At 35.6% G+C, this 16,771-nt stretch overlaps 1 protein-coding gene across 1 annotated transcript in view; it reads left to right on the forward strand.

Annotated features, from left to right (window-relative positions):
* LanA (laminin subunit alpha) overlaps positions 1 to 16,771 on the forward strand; it is a 402,631-nt gene that overhangs the window by 352,261 nt on the left and 33,599 nt on the right. Inside the window, exons 52-56 of the mRNA XM_081744326.1 lie at positions 603 to 835; positions 3,613 to 3,681; positions 5,624 to 5,785; positions 9,104 to 9,270; positions 10,039 to 10,284. Coding sequence (XP_081600452.1) covers positions 603 to 835; positions 3,613 to 3,681; positions 5,624 to 5,785; positions 9,104 to 9,270; positions 10,039 to 10,284 — 877 coding nt within the window. The remainder of the gene's footprint in view (positions 1 to 602; positions 836 to 3,612; positions 3,682 to 5,623; positions 5,786 to 9,103; positions 9,271 to 10,038; positions 10,285 to 16,771) is intronic.

A 16,771-nucleotide genomic window follows, 5' to 3' on the forward strand; every position in this document is an offset into this window, starting at 1 on the left:
ACATTTCGAAAGCTTCCAGTCGTTTTTCATCAATTTCGCGTAATGTGCATGTCTCGGACCAATACAGCACAATACTCTACACGAAGCATTTTATGAGTCTTTTTCTCAACTCTTTATTCAAGGTCCTACAAAATAGTATTTTCTTCCTCCCAAAGGCTTCTTTGGCCATTCCTATTCTTGCTTTTATTTCGTGTTCACACTTCATATAATTACTAATCAGTAGCGTAGCCAGGATGTATGTTTGACGGGTGGGGGGGTGCTGTTATAGGTGCATCTAGAAAAATTACAAACAAAAAAATATATAAACATAAAAATATATATAAAAAATTACAAACATCAAAGTACCAAAGTACATTGTCGGACCTCTTTGGGGGGGCCCCTCTGGTCCCCCCTTCCCTACGCCACTGTTACTAATAACACTACCCAGGTATCGAAAACTAGTCACCTGTTCTATTTTCTCCTCTCCTACTTCTGTATTTGACACCGACACTTTCGTTCCAGTCACTATGTCTTTTGTCCTTACATGTGGCAACAAATTATTATATTTATCGTACCTGCTCCTTTGTTTCTTTGTCTAAGTGAATGTTTCTTTTAATTTGCAGAAGCTATTCGCCGACACCTTCCCTCCATATTGTTGCGGGCTATATGTTCTTTGGTGGGTTACCATCTTATATACCAGAGCCTGGAGCCAGATTAGCAGGATCCCCTTTCATCGGATGCTTGAGTGATGCCACAGTGAATGGAATTTACATTAATTTCGCAAATGCCACAGAAAGACCAGAAGCTATATTAGGAAAATGCGTTTTGGATGAGGATCATATAGTGAAAGTACCAGGTAAGAAGAATGAACAATATATTTTACGTGATGTTATTCAATTTTCATCTCTCTTTTTCCTCAAAATTTTTGCAACACATTTTTCTTCTATCTCTACGAAATTTTAATTTGAAATTTTGTATATATCCATAAATGTTATGACAATACAGTATTTAATCAATTCCGATTTATAAGTCGTACACTTTTCAAAGCTGAATTCAATCCCATATTCATATTCATGAATGGCTGTTATATATGTAGTCTTCATCAAATACAAGATGCCAGTTGTAGTTTAGACTCAATATTGCATATCACAGCTGATAAATAAATTTCTATCCAATTCTGAAGGATGAATTTCTAAAAGTACATAACAATCAGCGATAAAAATGTATTAACTTAGTCGAAGCACTTTCGTTTTGTCGTTCTTGAAAAGGAGTAGAAAAAAAATCTTACGACAGGAAATTAAAATTTTGCTAAGACTTCGAATTTATTAACCAGCTGAAACTAGAGAAATATAATAATACAATTTTGTTCAAAAGAATATTGGATTTGTTGAAAGCATACGGAAAGTTAAGTGTAGATTGAATGTAATTTAACTTACAAAATATTTTAAAATTACTTTTTCTTTGAGCTACTGGGAAATCAGATGATCACCCTTTACTCTACCTGCTGGTGCCCATGAAGGCAGAACAAGTATTGGGATAGTTTTAGAAGGAAGATAGACTGGATAGCTCATCGTTTATTTACAAAATAGTTTAATTAAAGATGTGATAGAATGTACAGTAGAAAGTGAAAGAGGAAAAGATACAAGATTGCAATTGATAGACGACATTACAGAGGGCAATCTTAGGACAATACGGGAAGCTTAATAGAGATCCGTAGTGTGTGAAAGCCCAATTTCTGGGACGTGGCGTAACTCCAGCAAAATAATAATAATAATAAAAAACAATTGAAACAGTGGAAAATTAAACAACACTTCATGAAAGAAAAAATAGAAGGATTAAACATAACGCAATCAATAAATTAGCCGATAATCAGCATGCCGATAGCTTACCTCCTAAACACTATGATACTTGAGACATTACAGGTTTCACTTTTACGAACTTGTCCTTATAATGAAACAGAAATAAAAGTTTGTACCTTTTGTTACGTTACTTTTTTAAGTGAACTTGATATTTCTTCCAATCATTTTTCTGCGGACGTCTTCGTAGTGTTCGGCTTGTTTCTGCTGGTAAATGCGTTTCCGACATGATTTTTTACTTTCATCTTCTTTCCAATTTAAATCTAAAATTGTAAATATGTTGTAAAAAGACCGTAAATTCTTGATAACTGCTACTACAGATTCAAGAAAATTTTATTTGCCATGTAATGTCTGTTATGTCTACTGTTGTTAGATACATATGTATGTAATGTATAATTTCTTAGATGCAATACCTAAACTTATTAATACATCAAGTCTGTTGGACATCGGTCGAACTTCAATAAAAATTTCTAGGCAGATTTTACTTGTTCATCAAATATTTTTTTTTTAAAGGAAAAGAGCTCTATTTCTATTTCACTACCTGAGAGATTTTTATTTTAATTTACTATTGCATCAATATATATATTACACTGAGTGTTCAGTGAATTGCTACCACCTATCTAATACTTTGTTGTTCCACTTTTGCTCAGAGGATGGCCTGGACGGAATTCTGGTAGTTGCTAATATGTTTCCACGGGGATATGACACCATAATTGCTGATGGCGTCCCACAATGAGCCCACAGATGTCGGTGAAGGAGTCATGGCGCGAAGAGCTCGTTCCACATCATCCCATAAATGCTCTATAGGATTAAGATCCGGTGAGTTAGGGGGCCGGTTCATATGCTACAGGTTCGTGGAATGTTTCTTAAGCCAAGCAAATGCAGTCCTGGTTTGGTGGTACCGTGCGTGCTTTGTCGTCCTGGAAAATGTCGTCTCCGTGTGGGTGTTGCATTGTAATTTATACGTGATCTTCTACCACATGCAGGTACATAACGCATGTCTTGCTGTGGTCCATGCACACCAAGGGTCTCAGTCCATACCAACAGAAGCATCCCCAGACGACACAGCGGCCCCGACCTGCCTGTACAGTACGCACCATGCACGAGGGGTGCATAACTTCGTGCTGTTGTCGCCACATGCACACGTCTGTCCGAGAGGACTACTACAAACCGTGATTTATCGGACCAACCCACCCTTTTCCAATTATCTATGGTCCAGTTAGCTTGTTCCTGTGGCAAGTTACGAGTAAGGAGTGGGTCGTCTGCTATGGAATTTCTTGCGTACCAGGGTACGCTGTATAGTTCCAAGGAATATGGGTGTATTGGTCACGTAATTCCCGGATACTGATGATTCGTTTGGCTGTCGCGAGCTGTTTGACGCTACGCTCACTCCACGTTTTAAACTTCCTTACGCCCCTGCAGTTCCGTCCCTTAGAGACCGTTACCCCGGATGCCCACAGTCATGCCCTGTTGGAATGCGGATAAATCCTGCCCACCTCTCATTATAACAGTGCGCTGTATATGCCAACATGTGCAAACATGTGACAGTGTGCTGTCTGCCAACATGTGTTCTTTCTCTGCAATACTATCAATCGGAGTGGTCATGTAATCATCTCGGCTACTGGTCACACTTCCTTGTGGTTGTGTGGAGGGGGAAGGTCGCAATTCAGTGAGCACTCAGTGTATTTATAAGTTGAGTGAAGGGAATACGAAGGTTCAAACAATGTACTCTATATTGATTTTTCTTTGTATCTAAATAGTTCATTTTTATTTTCAGCTCCACCACCAAAGCTTCCGTTTATACCTCCAGAAGAGACTCCTGTGGAACCTCCATTAATACCTGAAGGTAAGTTCCGTGTTTTAACATGCTGAAGGCCTCCATTGAATACACTAATCTGGCAGTTGTTTCCCATCACTTGATCCAATCTGACCATTATGCTAAACTTAAAATTCCTTGCGCTCTAACTCATTAAATATAGTCAACCAAATATCTAATAATTAACGTCTGCTTCCAACACCATTAACTTTGACTTTTTGGACCGAAAATTCTGTACGGTTTTTTTTTTTTTTTTTTTTTTGTGTGTGTGTGTGTGTGTGTGTGTGGGCGGGGGGGGGGAATCAAATCCAGTATTACGAAAAAAAAGCACACAAAGTAATTTTTTAACAACGTAATTATTACATGAATATTCAATTATAATATGGAATATTTACAATATTTCTATATTTGCTTGTTTATCTCCCTCGTTTCTCGAAAACATTCCTGAAATACAATGCCTTCGTTTTACAAATTACCATCAGTGAAACTATAAAAAAATAGCTATGTTCGAATATCTGTAAGGGTTGGATTTCTATGACTATAAAACTTTGAAACTATGCATCCATTTATCCTGTAAAAACGGCAAAATATAACTTAAAACCTAAAATCACACAAGTTTACGCTTCTAGAATGCTTGACTTTAGTCACCTTCAAATTATGTTCAGTAACGTAGGTTCTCTCTGACATACACACCCACACGCAAAAGAAAAAAATCACATCTCCAATCGAATTCAAAGTGGATCACCAGTATTTTAATCTGTCATGTATGTAAATTCTGCTACACAATGATCTCAATCAAATTTTCAATGTAGATGAGGTTCGGGCTTGAGATGGTTTTTATCGTTTCACTTTGATGGTGCAACTTAGGGAAGGGGCGTGAGGAGATATATAAAAATGATCAAATATGACCGATATTAGTGTCGAATTTACAGTTTTTGGGGTCGCTGAGAGGAACAGTGACACTTGCGATGCCGATTCAAATTTAGTCCCACAATTTGGGGGAGGGATATATATATATATATATAAATGATCGAAAATGACCAGTATCAGAGAGCGCTTCAATAATAGGAAAGAGTGACTGACAAACGGAACATGTTACTATTTTTCCTTAATTTAACCCAGCAAAGCGGGTAATTGACGTTCGTAAAGCTTAAAGATAAAATATTGTAAAATAATGTGGTGTAAAAAAGAAGAACGAACATTTGAAAAATAGATTATGTTAAAATTTAGGTGTCTCCACTAAGCTCTTTCAATTCAGGGGGGCGGATTGTAACTCCAAATATACAATAAAAAATTGGAGTGCTAAAGAGAATGCGATAAAACTGGAAATCCATGGGAACGACGTTGCAAATTTCAAGCCTGCATGAGCGAAATGCCTTTCTCATTACAGATTGTGGTTTCGTACTAAGTCACTGTAAGCCTGGGAAAAGATCTGATAAGGACAAAAAAAAAAGACTGATAAGAGATTGTATTTGTAAAAATGTGAAAAGGCAAATCAAAGCGCATAGGCGAGAATTGCAATGATTTTGAGAGTGTTTGAAATATCGAAGCAAAACTTCATAATTGATTTAATTCTTTCAATAATTTAGAAGAAATTAGAGTAATTGAAGATAGAAAACAGTATAATCATTTCATTAGAGATTAACAGAAGTTGGAATATATCAAGAAGAAAAATATAAAGTTGTATTTTTTATTATGCACTTAAAATAATCAAACTTGATTCAAATTTTTATTATTTCTTTTCCATTTGCTCAAAGAGAGCATCGAGAAACAAATTGTAATCATTCTATCTTTTTAAATACTCGCCAGGTGAAAAGATAGGAGAAAATAGGAGTAAATATTTTTAAAAAAATGTGTATTCTCTGAACATGAATAGGCGATTAAAAGACTCCATGTGTTCTTCATTTTGTATTCTGTATTTGTCACATAGTATGTACTTACAATAAATGTATTACATCTTTCTTTCGTGTAGAAGAAGAGGAGGAGGAAGAACCAATTGAAGGACGAATAACAGAGCCAACTTCAAGACCACCTACAATACCAACTCCGGCACCAACACCAGCTGGACAATGCCACTTACCGTTGTATCCAGCAGGTGATCCTGATCTAGACGAATTTAGTGGACACAGATTTGGTAAGATTGCGAAATTATAATGTGTATTTGATTGTATTTAACTTTGAGCGCACTGAAGATGTAAAATTATTAGTTTTATCTTTTAATTTTTGGTTATATCCATATATTAATAGTTCCTGAACTAGGAAGCCATTTATAATATATACAAGGTATGCTCAAAAAATATGGTGAATTAATTTTTTAACAACAACTGCTGACGCAACAGCCGTTTTATGTAATTTGTCCCATAGTTTGATCCGTTGGGACAGGCAGCGTCAAATTGGAGCATCTTCTGACTTGTCAGTCAGCGTCAAGAGCCGCTAGAGTAAGGTTGTGTTTAGGACGTTTGTCGTGCATCATGGATTTCAAATAATACCTGAACATTAAGTTCTGATTCAAGTTGCAAAAAAGTGCCAAAGAAACTAATGAAAGGTTGAAATTGGAGTATGGTGATAATGCTGTAACTCTGAAGACTTTACAAGTGATATCAGCGATTTAAAAGCGGAAATGAGTCGGTAGAAGATGAGCAACGTTCCGGACGTCCATTAATCACAAAAACAGAAGAAAACATGCAAAAAGTGACAAAAATTGTTCGTTCAAACAGGTGAATAACTATTCGAGAGTTTTCCGAAGAACTAAACATCCCGTACGGGTTCGTCTAAAGCATTTTAACAGTTGATTGGCAAATGAGAAGACTTGAGTGTGAAATTTGTTCTCCACACCTTGCTTTTGATAGCGAGAGTTTTTGGCTGAAAACATATTCCTATGTTGTCTATATCCATGGTAATCTCCGGATATAACACCATGCGACCTCAGGCTTTTACTAAAAATCAAAATTGTGTTAAAAAGAAGACATTTTGATACCATTCCTGACATTGACAGAGCAGTTGAACGCCCTTCCAAAAGAAGTCTTCCAGAAATGCTTCCAGTCATGGATTCAACGTTGGGTCATTGCTAGCAAGGACAGTAGTTTCAAGGAGATTAAATCAAATTCCATTTAAGCTTATTACTTCGTTTCTAATAAAATTATTCACCATATTTTTGATCACACCTCGTATACTAGGTAAAATACCTGTTCTTAGCACAGAATAGATTTATGAAAAATATTTGAATCTCTTTCCCCTTATGATACACATTTCAGTGAAAGTGCAATTAAACCAATTCATAAGATACTCTAATTTGAACTCCTCTAGCCCCTTAGCATACGCCTCTTACTCATGTGACATGATAAAAGCCTTGAGGCAGGAACTAACTATGTTTCAAGATTTATTTCAAATGGATAAGCCGTTTTCCGTCACGTGGTCATAAACAACAGACAACATTTATTCCAATGTGGCGAAAATATATAAAAATTGCACTTCCTCTCCCCTCTTAAAACCGAAATTTTGGAGAATGTCATTAATTGCAAAGCTAGCATTTGTAAACTGAAAATAACGGTTTCTTTTATTCTGACGTCATAGTTAATGAAGTAATTATCACCTTTAAATACCTAATTCGTTTTACAAGAATATTATAAACTGCAAAACATATCTCTGAATTCGTTTAATTTTCAGTTAAATAAGTAATAAGATAACAATGTCAATGTTCGGTGATTTTGTGAAATGAAGTCCACTACGTTCCTTAATAAATAAATGAAGCTGACAAAGTAAATCAACACGTAATATTTATTTGAGAAAAAAAAAACTGCTGACTTTTGCTTTAAAACATATGATTATAAATGAGCACATTAAGAAGCCCTTTAATTACTTTTCAACATAGTTTAATTCATGAAAGGAAATGATATGAACTAATGTGAATATTTAAGAGGTGCTGTCAGGTCCTGTACCCATCCCCCCTTTATGGGGCCGCGGTTGCTCAATGGTAGAGCGTTCACCTTTGGTGCATGGGATCCTTGGTTCGATCCCAGCTTGCGCCAAGTAAGTTTTGTGGTGGGCAAGCACCATGTGCGTCTTTTTTCTCTGGGTTCTCCCGTTTCCCCCACTTTCTTCATTCCACCATTTCATTCATTTTCTCATCATCACCGTCTCCTTTAACCTAGCCGGTATAAATGTGGGACGTAAAGCTTAAACATTTCGTTTCATTTCTCATTTTCCCTTCTCAGAGTGTGAATGTATCATGTTAAGGTGAAAGAATACACCTTCTTCATTTTTTTCCCAAAAAATACGAAAAATAAGTACTTCTCCCAAACTTTGGATTTTTGGTAACTTTATACTCATCCAAGAGAACGAAAAGTACTCAAATGCCAAAAATTTAGATGAGTTAATCCTGGACCAAGACTCTGGGCCCAAAATCTTCTTCCAAAAATTTTGGCCTTCACCTTTTGACTCCCAAAATAGGTACCCCTTCCAAAATTTGGCCCAGTGTAGGGATATGTTAGCCCGACCCATTGTATTTCCCAATTTTTTGCTGACTCAGTTACGTCCAGGTCTCCCTGTTCTACTATTTGCCTCACGGCTTTCAATTCTTAGTAAATCTTGATGCTCATTCTTTCTCCCAAGCTCTTATTTCTGACAACGCTGGAAGAAACGATAAAAGTGAAATTGAATTTGTGCAGGCCTAACCCTTTTGCTGAGTAACCCTTTTAACACGAAACAAAGACCAGCCTTCAAGTGTTCTAAAAGAGTCTTGATTTTAAACAAAAATAAAATACTCTTTAGTTTCTTAATGGAAATTTTATAACCATAAAATGACTATCACAGTTGACTTTTGTTTAATCTTTCTGGTACGTGAAATAAACGACTTGAAACTTTCAAATTGAAAATTTTGCAAAATTTAGAAAAAATGACCCTGTCATCTTTCGAGGTCATCCTTCAATTTACAGAGGTTGTCTGAACCCTGAGGAGATTTAAAACAAAGATATACGAATAAATAAATCTCGCTTTCTCCAGGGATTAAACCCTGGCCACTGTTGCTTGTTATACAAAGAGCTTATTAAATATTCAGGACGAATGTTCAAGCTCTTGTGTACAAGATATTTAATCAGGCGAATTTAAAAATGTTCTCATAGATATAATGACTTAATATTTTGAACAATTCTGGTTTCAGTGAACAGATCTAAACATACGTTAGTAATTAGAACCTAAGCTATTGTAAAATTATTTACTATGATAGTTGTGTCTTTAGCCCAAAATCTTTCCTCTTATATTTGGATTCATGCAAATGAGTAACACTGTATCAAACGGCTTGTACTTTCATTGTTAATTCTTGGTGAACACTGTTTTAGCAATTTCAATATGTAATTATTGTAGCTATCATTAGCGTGACTAAGTGGTTGATAACTTGATATAATTCAGCTTTATTTCTTTGGCTAGTAAATATATATATCCTATTATATTCCAGGCACAGTGGCAGAAAGTCGATTTGAATATCGCAGGCTTCCAGAAAAATTTAAAAATAAATACGAATTCACTGTGGATTTCAAAACTCGCGAAGAGGATGGCGTTATATTTTATGTGGAGGAAAATCGCCATATTGACTTTATTGCATTATATATGAAAGGTGGAAAGGTATGTAAGTCTGGGCAGAAACTTTAGAATAATTAAAAAAAAAAAAAAACTCTTTCCTAAACATTATATTGGATTGCAGCATTGACTGAGTTAAATTTTTTGGAGGTTAAAAAGTTTTCTTAAGTTTGTATAAATGAGTGCTTTACTATTTTATTTATATTCCTGTATTTTTTCGATATTTCGTTGATGTAGATTTTTGATCTCTAGCAGTTTCAACTTTCTTCGATAAATGTGTAAGTTTCAGTTAAAGGCTTTTAAGTTTAATTTACTGTCAAAAATATTGGAATTCATATTTTATTCTATCAGGAATTCATCATACTATCAAATGTTGTACAGAGTGTTCCAGTGTTGTGTGCCAAGGGGAGGTTATCACAAGCGGTTTTAGAAATTCTCTTCTTCTGCTTTTTTTTTTCTTTCTCAAGCTATATATATGTGTATGTTCATGTGTGTGCGTGTGAGTTTGTGTATGAAGTTTATTCTTTCTCTTTGTCTTCTCTCTATTTCTCTTTTATTCTTTCCTCTTCCTTGCTGCGCAAATCTTGGTGAAAATAAAACAAAAATAACTCAGATTTGTCGAATATAAGATTATACAGATATGTAAAAGCTTTAAAGCTAAGCTCTGTTGTAAATATCCAAGGAAGTAAGGTGTTTTTTTCGCTAAAGTACAAGCTGATTTAGGAAATCCTTTCAAAATGTATAGCTTCAACAATGATTTGATTGTGTAAGGGAGTTTTATACGTAAAATTTAACTACCCATATTTGTTACAGGTGTACCACGCTTTTAATTGTGGTTCAGGACTAGGTCTAATGGGCAGTACTCGTACCTATAACGATGACAAATGGCATACTGTGAAATTCCTTCGAGTTCATAAAGATGGCAAATTGTTTATAGATGACGAATTAGTTGGAGAAGGAAGTTCTAAAGGAACTACAAAGTCAATTAATGTCGTTCCACCGTTCTATGTTGGTGGCATAACACAAGCTAAGATAGAAGACGATACAGTAAAATCAAATGTAAGTAAATACTGTAATTGTTATTCATGTATGTATTATCAATTCTCGCTTAGTTCTAAATAGATATAAACCAAGTGACGTGTAAGTAGAACACAAGAGGGGAAATGTTGATGACCTAGTACCTCATATGTTTCTTCATAAAACAATTCACCACTTTAACATTTTCACTACAAAAGTTACGCTATTAAAGATGCTGTCATCTTTTACATACAAATAAAAAATGAAACTGACTATTTGTGACTCAATAACTCATGAACCACCGAAACGATCTCGATCAACTTTTCAACATAGACGAGGTTCGGGCCTGGGATGGTTTTTGTCATTTCACTTTGACGGTGCAATTTAGGAAAGGGAGGAGTTATGTAAAAATGATCGATAATGATCAATATTAGTGTCGAATTCATAGTTTTCTGGTTCGCTAAGGTGAACAGTGACACTTCCGATGCCATTTAAATCCAAGTTCAGCCTCTCAACTTGGGGAGGAGGAGGGGGATATATAAAAGTGATCGAAAATGACCGATGTTAGTACCGAATCCATAGTTTTCGACGGCGCTGAGACAAGCAGTGACACTTCCGATGCCATTTAATCCAAATTCAGCTCCCATTAATACTCCTAAGGGGGAATGGTGACGTAAAAATAATTGAAAATGACCGATATTAGTGTCGAATTCATAGTTTTTGGGGTTTTTAAGTTGATTGGTGACAGTTTTGATGTCCTTTTTGTCCAAAATGAAAAGTATTCTCTCTGTGCGAAGAACGGGATTCTGCAAGTTAAAAATAATGACAAGATAAAAACCACGTAATAATATGCTCTGAGATCTTTAAATAAATCAAAAGATTGATGCACATTGTTTTGTGTTTGACTTCTGGAAAACAGAATTTTTTGTACTGATTCAGCGTCTTGAGACTATTAGAAAGTTAAATTACAAGGCACCAAACATCAGTATAGAAAACAAGTTATATTGGCGAAGTAGTATTGGCGACACCCTATCGAAGTTTGGACTTTGACCCCGACCTTTGTGACGTCATAGGTCAAAGGTCAATGACCTTGGCCCGGGGTCAATGACCTAGGGGTACATAGGACCACCCCCTCTAAATTTTGGCAGGGGTACCTTGGCCCACCCCCTAAATTTTGGCAGGGGTACAAAGGACCACCCCCCTTAAATTTTGGAAATTGCCAAATCTAAAAATTGGGTGTGGTAGCCTAGGACCACAGTATGTACCTCTATCAGTATTGGGTGTCTATGTCGTTCCCTTTTATGAGTAAAAAATTGCCAAAAATTCAAATTTCGGAGGTTTTTGACCTAATTTATCCCCTTTGATGAGGTGTTATTACCTTATATAGTTATATGGGCGTATACAGGGGTCCATTACCTTTCATAAGACATGGGTATATTAATGCACCCCTTGAAAAATTTGGGAGGGGTACCATAGCCCACCCCTTAAATTTTGGAAATTGACCAATTTAAACATTGGGTATAATAGTACAGGACCCTAATATGTATTATGATAAATTTGGGTGGTCCACCTCATTCCCTTCTAGGGGTACAAAATTGCCAAAACTATAAACGTAAGCAATACGTTGTACCACGTGTTTGGTTTTCGACCTAATTTATCTCCTTGGATGAGGTCCTATTACCTTATATGATTATATGGTCATGTATAGGGGTCCATTACCTATCATAAGACATAGGTACATTTGTGCACCCCTTTAAATTTTTGGGAGGGGTACCTTGGCCCACCCCTTTAATTTTGGAAATTGCCCAATTTAAACATTTGGTATTATAGTAGAGGCCACTAATACAGATCACTATAAATTTGGGTGGTCCACCTCGTTCCCTTTTAGGGGTACAAAATTGCCAAAATTTTAGTACAACCACGTGTTTGGTATTTGGTACATTTTATCCCCCTTTGATGAGGTTCTATTACCTTATATGGTTATATGGTCATGTATAGGGGTTCATTATCTATCATAAGACATAGGTACATTGGTGCACCCCGGGAGGAGTACCTTGGCCCACCCCTTAAATTTTGGAAATTGCCCAATTTAAACATTTGGTACTATAGTACAGGACCTCAATATGTATCATGATAAATTTGGATGGTCCACCTCGATCCCTTTTAGGGGTACAAAATTGCCAAAATATAAATGTAAGAAATATGTTGTACCACGTATTTGGTTTTTTGGTCCATTTTATCCCCTTGGATGAGATCCTATTACCTTATATGATTACAGGGATCTATTTCATATCATAAGACATGGGTATATTGCTGCACCCTTCTTAAAATTTGGCAATGGGGGTCCACTGAAATTGTCCAATTTAAGCATAGTACAGGACCTCAATATGTTTCGGTGATCCTATTACCAAATTTTTAAGTACAACCACGTGTTCGGTTATTGACTCAATGTATCCTATTTGATAAGGTATGGACGGGTATCCCCTTTCAATTTGGTAGGACCCTTCGGGTGTAGTACAGTCACGTGATCAATGATTTGGTTTTGATGCGCGACGAGTTCCCTGGTCAATGTTCTCTAGGAATTAGGTGGAAACTTTGAACAAGATTCTTGGCATTTAAAACTTTTTTTTTCAACTTTTCAAACTAAAAAAAATCAAAACAAAAATTGAAACGAAAACTTTTAAACAAAAATCTTGAAACTAAAAAAATTTTCAAAACAAAAATTTGAAACGAAAAATTTGAAACAAAAATTTTGAAACGAAAAATTTTCAACAAAAAAATTTGAAACGAAACATTTTCAAACAAAAAATTTTGAAACAATAAATTTACAAACAAAAAAATTTCAAACGAAAAAATTTGAAAAAAAATTTGAAACAAAAAATTTTCAAACAAAAATTTTTGAAACAAAAATTTCAAAACAAATTTGAAACGAAAAATTTTTTCAAATAGAATTTAAATCAAACAGTGATCAGCTTTCACGGTTACCCGTTAAACTTTATCCGGTTTCTAACTATTCGATTAACAAATAAACGGTTTTCAACTATTCGATTAACAAATAAACGGTTTTCAACTATTCGATAAACAGATGAACTGTTTCTTTCCTTTTCACACCAGTGAGTGCAAGAATTGTTGTACTCTCTTTAAATACGCATCATTTTTGAAACAAGGTGTTAGTGTTCATCATGGATACACAATGGAAACATCCATTTACCTGTATTCTCGCAGGGCCTAGTGGGTGTGGAAAAACGTATTTTGTGAAGCGATTACTGTCACATCTCCCAACCACGATCAATGCAAAATTTCGTAAGATATACTGGTATTATGCAGAATGGCAAGACGTGTATGCAACAATGCCGGTTCCAGTAGAATTTCACGAAGGACTTCCACGAATGAAAGATTTTCAGCCTCAAGATGGACCACATTTGATTATTATTGATGACCATATGCGAGAAGTGAATAGTGATATTGTTGATATGTTCACAAAAGGATCACATCATCGAAATATTAGTGTGATTTTTATAACACAAAATGTATTTCATCAAAGTAAAGCAAATAGAAATATGAGTTTAAATTGTTCGTATTTGGTGTTGTTTAAAAATCCACGTGACAAGTCACAAATCAAGCATATGAGTTATCAAATCATGCCTGAGCATCCACTGTTTCTACAAGAAAGTTATGCAGACGCAACAAGAAATCCACATGGTTATTTACTGATGGATCTTAAACAAGATACACCCGATGAAATGCGATTTCGTACAAATATTTTTCCCGACGATTTGCATCATTATGTTTACGTACCAACAAAACATGTTTAAATTATTGTGCATGTGAAAAGAATGACTTAGTCTGTCACGATGTCTCCTACAGTGAAACACGCTGATCTGCTACGTGCTCTGCACAAAGCTAAACCAAGATTGCGTAAAGCTATTATTGCCAATGCAGACGCTTCATTAATTCATAGTATTTGTGAATGTTGTTATAATGTCTTAAAAGGCAATGTTCCACTGACAAGTGCGCAGAAGTCAAGATTAAAGCGTTACAAGAACACGCTCCGCTATCTCGTAGACAATACAAAATCATTGGATAAAAAGAAGAAACATTTAGCCGTACAACAAGGAGGATTCTTACCTGCATTACTTGCACCTATTGTAGGAAGTGTGTTATCCAGTATTTTGTTTAAACAATAAACTTCATGGAACATAGCAAGAAGATGGTTTTAGTGCCACCAGAAATGCTTCAACGAATGCATGCATCATCATCCCGTGTGAGTGAAAATCGAGAATCTAATCTCGATCGTGAAATGCAATCCATATTGAATACATCGTATCCAAGTGATGAAGAAAAATGGAATCAGTACAATAGAATATTACAGAAATATCTTTATGTGATACGTAAACAAGAAGAACCAATACCACTTACAATTACATCAATGAAACCTGATGGTGACGTTCCGAATGTTGACGATAGCACGAAACAAGAAATTTTAGCCGCAATACCACAAATGTATCGTAAGAAAGCCGAACTACTATTCCGTCGTTTAAAACAAGATGACGCAATTACGTGGGATCATAAAGGAACAGTGTACATCAACGACAATAAACTACATGGATCCAATATTGTAGATTTAATGTGCGATGTGACTCGACCGAGGAAACATTCTAATCCTCAAGGCTGGGAATTGTTTTGCAACTACCTTGCATCGTCAAACACACCTCAAGAATTGATTGGTAATCCACGAAGATTAAACTATATTGTCAAGCATAATAGTACAACAGCATCTGAAGGATCTGCACCACCAAAACCGGCACCTGAATTATTTTCTTCCGGAGAAGAAGAAGAAGAAGAAGATGATGATGATGATGTTTTAGAAGTCCGACCAAAAAGAAAACGTATCATTCCACAATGGTCAACGTACAAACCATGAACAAAAAGTTGAAATCCATTTATTACAATCCAGCACATCCTGCATCATTTTCTACTGCAAAGAAATTATGGCAAGCCACAGGAAAATCTATACCTCTAGCCAAAATAAAACTTTGGTTAAACAAACAACCTACCTACACGTTACATCGTCCTGTACGTCGTCGTTTCCGTAGAGATTTTTATCTTGTCAACAATATTGATGATCAATGGGAATGTGATTTAAATGATTTACAATCACTTCAAAACTATAATGACAATTACCGCTATATTCTTACAGTGATTGATGTGTTTAGTCGGTACGGGTGGGCTGTACCACTAAAATCAAAAAGTGCCGAGGATATAGTGAATGCATTTGAAATGATTTTCCAGGACAGGAAACCAATTGTACTACGTAGTGATCAAGGAACTGAATTTACCAACAAGACAGTACAAAAGTTTTTCAGGAAACACAACGTGCAACATGTTACAACAAAGGATCCAGATATTAAAGCCAGCATCGCAGAAAGATTTAATCAGACATTGAAACATCGTATGTGGAAATACTTTACCAAATATCAAACATACAATTACATCAAAGTATTGCCTTTACTTGTAAAAGCATACAATGAAAGTCGGCATTCCAGTATTAAAATGGCACCTGCAAACGTTTCTCAGGACAATTTACTGGAGGTGTGGCATAACTTATACGACAAAAAGCTACAACGTTCAAAACCAGATACGGATTTATCTGTTGGTGATACTGTTCGTATAAGTAAAACAAAACGTATCTTTGACAAGGGTTACCTCGAGAACTGGACTTGGGAAATATTCAGAGTAAAAGCCATTGTACCAAGAAACCCACCAGTGTATCGACTAGAGGATTTAAATCATCAACTCATCGATGGTGTTTTCTACAGAGAAGAATTACAACCAGTGCCGCTCCCTTCGACGTTCCTCATCGATAAAATATTACGTACAAGAACAAAAGGTCGCAGAAAGGAGTATCTCGTCCAGTGGAAAGGATATCCTTCCTCATTCAATTCGTGGATCCCTGCAACTTCATTGAAGAAGAAGAAGAATGGAACCTGATCAAGATTTTTACGTTACACTTCCCAGTAATAGTTCCATGGATTATTTTCCAGAAAATACATTGACTTCATATATTACGAAATTACAACGACGTGTAGAGTTTCGCCAGAAATGGGATGTGGCAATTGTAGAGATTCATTATCCACATTCTTTGCTGAACATTAACAGTGAAAACAATAAAATATATTACAAATCATCAAGTAGTAATGATCAAGAACCGTGGAAGGTTGTAACGATCCCTGTTCGCTATTATAACAATATACGGGATCTTATTCATGCAATTAATATACATCATAAAGAAACCAATTTATTTATATCTCATGACGCAACTAATAATATATGCCTCATAAGACATCCCAATAAGGAAATCCATACTTCTGTACAAATCTCACCAAGTGTTAGTTTAATGCTTGGATTTGAACCAAAAAGTGATTTAAAAGATATGCAAAAGGGACAATATACACCGGATGTACGATTAGGTTTACCATCACAAATGTACGTCTACTGTGACATTATTGAATCTGTCATTGTTGGAGAT

The sequence above is a fragment of the Thermobia domestica genome, chromosome 17 (assembly GCF_964235325.1).
Source record: "Thermobia domestica chromosome 17, izTheDome1.hap1.1, whole genome shotgun sequence".
In the NCBI taxonomy this organism is placed as follows: Eukaryota; Metazoa; Arthropoda; class Insecta; order Zygentoma; family Lepismatidae; genus Thermobia; species Thermobia domestica.